This window comes from Clupea harengus, chromosome 19 (assembly GCF_900700415.2).
Source record: "Clupea harengus chromosome 19, Ch_v2.0.2, whole genome shotgun sequence".
Classification (NCBI taxonomy): Eukaryota; Metazoa; Chordata; class Actinopteri; order Clupeiformes; family Clupeidae; genus Clupea; species Clupea harengus.
The window spans coordinates 18782056-18789353 of record NC_045170.1 but is presented as its reverse complement, the minus strand read 5'-3'; the positions used below and the strand labels follow the sequence as shown (position 1 = coordinate 18789353).

Here is a 7298-nt window from a genome sequence, read left to right as displayed (position 1 = left end):
ACACACACACACACACACACACACACACACACACACAGATATGTGTGAACAGTATTGACATTTCATTAATGCATATCCCAGCGCAGTCATCTCAGTTCATTTCAGGATTCACTTGGGCATTGGAATCAGGGAAGAGAATAGATTTGCCTCAGGAATCTTAATGGCGGAGCAATGAGACTCAAACCTTCCATCTGCAGATGGATGGCTGACGGTTAAACCCATCAAAAACCCCACCAGCAAAAGGAAGCATTTTGAGGAGGGGGGGGGGGGGGGGGCTGACACTAGGGGGGGGGGGGGGGGGGGGGGGCGATTGCCATTCAATAGGTCACGCGGGGGTAGAGCGGTTACATCGGCTCACTACCATGGTAACAAGCTGCCAGATCGGTGGGGGTGTAGGGGGTGACCCTTTATGTGTTCATTACGGCACAGCACTGGAGAACCTCCTCGCTCGGTCTCGCTGCTCGCTTTGCCGCGTCAATCGATCTTTATTGTCCCCATTCGAGAACAGCGACAAGGCCTATCAGCGGGCCCGGCTGGGCGGCCAGAACAGATTCAAAAGATCAGCGTATTGACTCCGGGTCGGAGGCCAGGGGAGAGTGACAGGCGCGGGAGAGACACAGGGTTTAAGAGGTAGGGACGATCCCAAAGGGCAGCAAGTCAATTTACTGAGATCCCATTTTTTGCCGTTGGTTAAATGGCCTAATTAGCCCATTCCTCTGCACCGTGTCTGGGGTAGGGGCACGGCACAGAATGGGCTGGGGTTAGTGCTCTGGGATTCAGTTACTTTCCCCTTTTATTATCCATGGATGCTATCCCCATAGTTGTTGCTTTTACCGTTTTCAGAAAGAGACAGGAGACAGATAGAGGAAGAGAGGATAAGAGAGAGAGAGAGGGAAAAAGAGAGTGGGCTGTCCAACACTGAAACCAGCGCTAACACTGAGGGTGCCTCCATACCACATTTGGCTCCAGAGATGATTGTAATTGTGCCCACACAGCTTTGAGCCCCTCTGCTGTGATGGCTGACTGACTGACACTAAAAGGGAAGTGACTTCACAATGGACGTGAGGTGGGCCTCCTTCACGACAGACTATCCACCCAGTTTGGGCTAAAGATGGAGAAAAGAACATGATGTAAGGGAAAGTATTTTGCATGTCAACATCAAAAGGAGGTCCTCATCCCTATGCACCCCTCTTTCTCTCTCCCTCTCGCTCTCTCTCTCTCTCTCCCTCTCTCTCCCTCTCGCTCCCTATCTCTCCCTCTCGCTCTCTCTCCCTCTCTCCCTCTCTGTCTGCCTACGCTCTCTTTCTCTCTGATGTTCTGTGATGGATGCCACCGTCTCTCCGTTTTCGGATGGGCCCCCCATCTTATCTATCTCCCGCCGTGGCCCAATCTGCCCCATGCCACTAAATGTTGCTGACTTTTGCCTCTTGCTTTAGCGTATTTATCTGTCTCTGTCCACCCTCTGCTCCTCCTAAGTCTTTGCACCCCCAGCCCCTCCACCCCTCCACCCCCCAGCCCCCCTCGGCCTCCATCTCTATCGCTCCTCTCCATCTCTTTCTGTTGCTCTATCCCCATTCTTCTCGCTGTTCTTATTCTTCTGTAATCTGTCCATTCATCCTTATCGTTGTCCAGGTGGGAGACACGCTCACTCTTTCATTTGCCCATTTGTTCCTTCCCCCCCTCTTTCTCTCTATCTCTCTCTCTCTCTTTCTCTCTCTCTCTCTCCCTCTGTGTGTGTGTGTGTTTGTGTTTCCAATCAATACCACCCACTGTCGTACACGTCATCTGGACATCTCTGTTAGTTCCATTGCTCCTATTCTTCCATCCATCACACCCTCTCTCCCTCACATTCTCTCTCTCTCTCTCTCCCTCACATTCTCTCTCTCTCTCTCTCTCTCTCTCTGACTTCTGCTAACTTTTTTCAGCCCCAACTACACACTGCCCTCTCTCAGCAGAAGCAGAAGCATTCAGGGTAATTTCAGGTTTCTAAAACGAATGGTGATGATGATGATGATGATGATGATTACGGCCCTAAAGTTTCCCTTTCCTTTCCCCAGGCTTGAGTCACTGAACACACCATGATGTTGTGAATACAACAGTTGGTCAGTAGAACCGTGTTTGCAGTCGTGTGTCTCCCAGTAGAACCGTGTTTGCAGTCGTGTGTCTCCCAGTAAAAATCAAATGTCTGCACTCCCATGGCAGTCAGTGAAAATCAGTTCCCTGAGCTCTCCGCTCTGCTCCTTTCTAAACAGAATTTAGAGTCCTGGTGCCTCTTCCCTGCTCCTCCTGTGGTTTCAGAAGATGGACTTGCGCCACAGCGGCTAATGTGTAGCCTTTTAGCCAGTAGCACACCCACTCCTTTTTTTTTTTTTTTCTGTCCTCTCCTCTTCCTCCTCCACCTGTGCCTCGTTCCCCATGTCCTTGCGTTTTTGTTTGTCTTCAAAGGAAGTCTTTGGAGACGGCCTCCACGAAGTTGGGCGCGGACATGAGGATGGAGATGGTGCAGATGATGTTGAAGACGCTGAAGGCCACCAGGCAAAGGCGGTCGATGACCGAGGCGGCGAACTTCCACTGGTCCGCCACGTTCTCGTTCTCCTCCATGGTGCGGAAGTGGTCGGCCATGTAACGCACCTCCTCCAGGATGGCTTGCAGTTGGGGGTCCCCTCCTGCCCCGCTGGCCCCCGAGCAGGAGCACGCCCCTCCACCCACGCCTCCGCCACCTCCCACCCCGCTGCTGGAGGCGCTGCTGGCACACCCCGGGGTCTCCAGGCTGGGCACGGGGGGCGGAGGGCTGCAGAACTGGGAGGGAAGGTGTGGAGGTGGACTGGCGGCCGCGTTGTGGCCCGGGATGGCGTGTTGGGGCACCCCTCCACCACCGCCTACCCGGGGCCCCGTGGGGACACCCCCCCTGGTGAGCGGCTCCAGCGGGGGAGAGACGGCTGGGTCGTCCAGGCTGGGGAAGCCAATGTAGAGCAGGCCCGCGTTGTTGTTGGTGCTGCTCTGGGCGTGGAGATGCGGTGGGGCCCCCACCAGCAGGTTCTGGGCGTGCAGGGGCATCAGTGGGTGTGGCGAGTGGTGGTGGTGGTGGTGGTTGTGTGGGTGGTGCAGGTCGGTGGTGGCAGAGGAGCTGGGCACGGCGTTGGGCAGGCTGCCGCTCTGGGAGCCCGAGGAGCAGCGGCGAAGGTGGGGGGCACACGGCGGGCGCTCGGTGTCATCACCCTCGCCCGGACGCTTCATACGCAGGAACCAGGCTATCCACTGTAGCAGCACCAACTGCACCTGAGAGGGGGGTGAGAGTGTTGGCCATTGTAAATGTCATTAGATTATTAGTATACACACGACATTTAATTTCAATGCTTTGTCCTCTCCGTAATTAACTGGCCCATTCTACTTTATGACTAAGTGCATTCTCGTTTGGCTGCCACCATTATTGGTCATACATTGTTGTTCATTTATTTTACATTTCACAGTATGTTTAATATGGTTTAAACAATTTAACTGATTATACCACCATGCCAGCGAGGCATTATGAAATTAAGACAACAGGGTGGGGGGGAGGCGCCGTCACTGAATGACCACGTTATCACACCTCCTACTGTGCTGAAGTCAGCAACACCAATAGCAGGTAATTGGTTAAAAACACTTGCTGGGAAACTAATGACAGATGTACTTCCTGCCTTCATAGTCTGACACAGTGTGTCTTTACACAGAGTAGCCCGACAGCATGTTGGTATGGAATATTGCCTTAAGGCAAATTTGGAAGAAAGAACATCTTTTTTGTTGCAGGTTTTATTTTGGAACAAAACGTGAAAACACCATCTGTGATGTATGTATGTCACACTCAGAGAGACTAGAGGTGTGATTCAGGGCTAAAATGCTACTGTAAGAAATAGCAGTTCTTCCTACTGGTCAAGACAGAAGAGACAGAAATTAGCCAAGAGCCAGGCGACCCGAGAAGAATTTCAGCACCACGGACAGCAACAGCTGAATAGACACAGCAGGGGCCTTTCTGAAGACCACACCACCCTACCAGACTTGAACTCAGATTTAAATGTAATGTATTTTGATTGTGTTCTGTTGAAATCAGTCTGATCATTTCATCATTATGAAATCAGTTTTAGGATGATTTAACAACCTCAGTCTGGTCGTTTGTTTTCTTTGCAAAACCCAACTAACATGGTCTGTACTTAGTTGTCAAATATAGAGGATATAAATGACAGGCCATATATTAGAAGATAGTTTCTCACTGATCTCTTTTAGAGAGGTGTTAACACTTGTTGCTAGGTGAATATGTTAATACAATTATTATCAATTATTATAAATAGCTGCACACTCATAAGTTTTTATAAACTGGTTTGTAACACATTTGGTGTTCTTCTGAAAATCATCTTTTAAAACAACATTATACAACAATTTGCCACTTTTAAGGTATGTTTTTATGGAAAACTAGTTATCATTATCATCGGTCAAAATTAATTTGTATGGTATTCGGCCATGTGAATGAAAGATAAAAACACCTGTCATTCCCACTAGCCTCTCAGACTGTGCACTATGTAGTTCTGTGGTCCAGAACAGAACACCCCAAGAAAATATAAGAAAAGCTTTCACAGCACTTTATATCGGCGCCAAAAGACACAAGTTAGCTTGTAAGCAAGCTCTAATTAGTGGGTCAGCTGGCCTGTTGGAGGTGTTTTTGCATGCCTTTCATAAAGTTAGCTGGCTACTATAGACCATAACTCCTTACTGCTGCTTTAACACATTTCATTCCATTATAATTTCTCTTGTATCCTGACATCCTTGTAGAAACGAACTGACTCTCATTTCCCCTATCTACTTGGTTTCATTGACACCCCTACGCCTGATCCCCCTATAAATATCTTAGTACGAGTGTTCGGCTGGTGAAATGTTTAGTCTCCAGGCGTTTATTTGCAATTTATTTCTTGGAGTTTTGCCTGCGGAGGGGTAGATTATGTCATACTGCATCATCCTTGAGTGGCACAGAAATAAAAAATAATGGATGAAATCAGTAAACAGCGAATGGATGGGAATAAGCTGACCCTCGTATATATCAGCCCCTAAAATGAACTGAGCTCATTCGCAAGAGGGGTGAATGGATGCCACGCTGTGTGGAGAAGAACACACTACACACCATAAAAAACCATCACCATGTTAACACCATGTGTTTTCCCCCAGACAAATGTTACATCATCCCATTACAGTGTCTTCGTCAATAAACTTTTCCGACTAAGACTCTAATTTGTCACACAGACAGTAGTTGTTATACACATGGCGTGGGCTTGAGTCAGTTTACGTGAAGGCAGAAGGCTACAAAAAGTAAACCTTTCAGGGAGTGAAACTGGCTCTAGCTGTGAGATAGCGCCATTGGCTCCAGTCCATTACCACTGAGCGGAGTAGAAGGTGGCTGTCCCTTGCTGAGCTAGTCCTAATAGTGACGGTAAGTGGCTGGAGATCTAGACCTTACTGAGGTTAGACTAATGTGTGATTCTCCACACTGCCCACTCTTACGTTATGGACAGGTCCTCACAGGTACGCTGGCGCGCTGTGATTATAGAGTATTGCAATTATATGCGACCTGGTGTGACGTATAGTTGTGTAACCATCAATCAAAAACAACGATCAAAACTTGAGCGCATACTGCCAATATGAATGGAGCCTGTCTAGACGTCAAAAAGATGCAAAGCAACAGAATGAATGTTGTATTATACATATAAGCTTTGGAGCTTTTTAAAGGAGACACACGTTTCAGGCTCAGCCAACCTCAGTTTCCCCTGTTTGACAACTTACATTTTATTGTAACACAGATTTACTTTTGTATGAGACAATGAGCTAGAGAAGACGTAGGATAAAGGAAACAAGTGAGTTAGAAGGATAAGAGAAACAGAAAAAGAAAAGAGAGTGAAAGAGAGAGAGATGCCTTACCCACTTGGGCATGGTCCCTCCAGTAGGGTCATGATGGTGATACGTCAGCACCACCGTAGTAGCGATGACTGACATCCCCACAATGATCATTATACTGGCAAAGTACTGCCCTGAGGGAGAGAAAGAGAGGGAGGGAGAAAGGGAGAGAGAGAGAAAGATGGATGTGAGTCTTCATCACCCACTCTGTAAACACATATTGCCAGTAAGAAGCGGTAAGGCTGATTGACTGAAAATCACCTTGACAGCTCAGGAGAGAAAGAGAGAGATGAAGTGACAGGGAGGGAGGGAGGGAGAGAGAGAAAGGGAGAGAGTGAAGTAGCAATTTTCCACCCAGTCAAGCGACAAACATGTTAAAATTCTGCACAGGCGTTGGGGCGTGGTGGTTGTGCGTTGGGTGTTCAGCGATGTAGGTGTGCCGATAGAACTAAAGAGGGCAGGAAGTCATTCATTAAAACTCAAGAGCTCATCGCTGGCTGGCCCCTGTCTGCCCCGCTCCGTGACTCCGCATCTTTCTCCTCAAGCACCCGAGACTGCCGAGACTGCCAGGACGGCGCCTGAATTGTTGATGATGAACCCCCCCCCATCCTGCTCTCTTTGTCTTCCGATCTCATCTGTATCTGTACGCATCTACAATTACACAACACGCTTTAAGTGTTTTTGTCGCTCCCTTCCTGTGCCTTGCCCCCTCTCTCACACACACACACACACACACACACACACACACACACACACACACACACACACACAAACACACACACACATTCTCTCTTCCTGTCTCTATCTCCCTTTGTCTCACACACACTCTGTCTGTCAATCTGCCTTTCTCTCAAACACACAAACACAAACACACACTCTTTCTCTTACCCTCCCTCTCTCTCTCCTTCCCACCATGAGTCCTCTCCGGCGAACAGCCCTCAGGATTTATTCAGCCCAATTACATTTAAACTCGAGCAGATGGCCCTGGTCGCCGGAGCCTGACCAAAAATGTGGAGCTGACGCAAAACAGGGCACAATTTATTCTGAGGGCTAATGACCTGCCTGTTCCAGGGTCCCAACCATTTAAAAACACACGCACACACACACATCTATGCACTCTTTCTCTCTCACACCCACATATAAAAACACACAGACTTTCACACAGTTTCTTTCTTTTTCTCTCTCTCTCACACACACACACACACACACACACATACATACATACATACATACATAAACAGAAACACTCATTCTTTCTCTCTCTCTCTCATAAAGAATGTTTAAAATGTCTCATTTCTTTATCTCACTGCATTGAAACACACAATGACATTCAAGAGACTCTAAAGGTGACACTAAAAATAACACGTTTATGAGCCATAAAG

General features: G+C 48.2%; 1 protein-coding gene across 1 annotated transcript in view; it reads right to left on the bottom strand.

Annotated features, from left to right (window-relative positions):
• Positions 1-2267: 2267 nt before the first annotated feature.
• Positions 2268-7298, bottom strand: part of chrna11 (cholinergic receptor, nicotinic, alpha 11) — a 30140-nt gene continuing 25109 nt past the window's right edge. Inside the window, exons 9-10 of the mRNA XM_012828923.3 lie at positions 5941-6050; positions 2268-3279 (exon numbers count right to left, since the gene is read on the bottom strand). Coding sequence (XP_012684377.1) covers positions 2440-3279; positions 5941-6050 — 950 coding nt within the window. The 3' untranslated portion in view covers positions 2268-2439. The remainder of the gene's footprint in view (positions 3280-5940; positions 6051-7298) is intronic.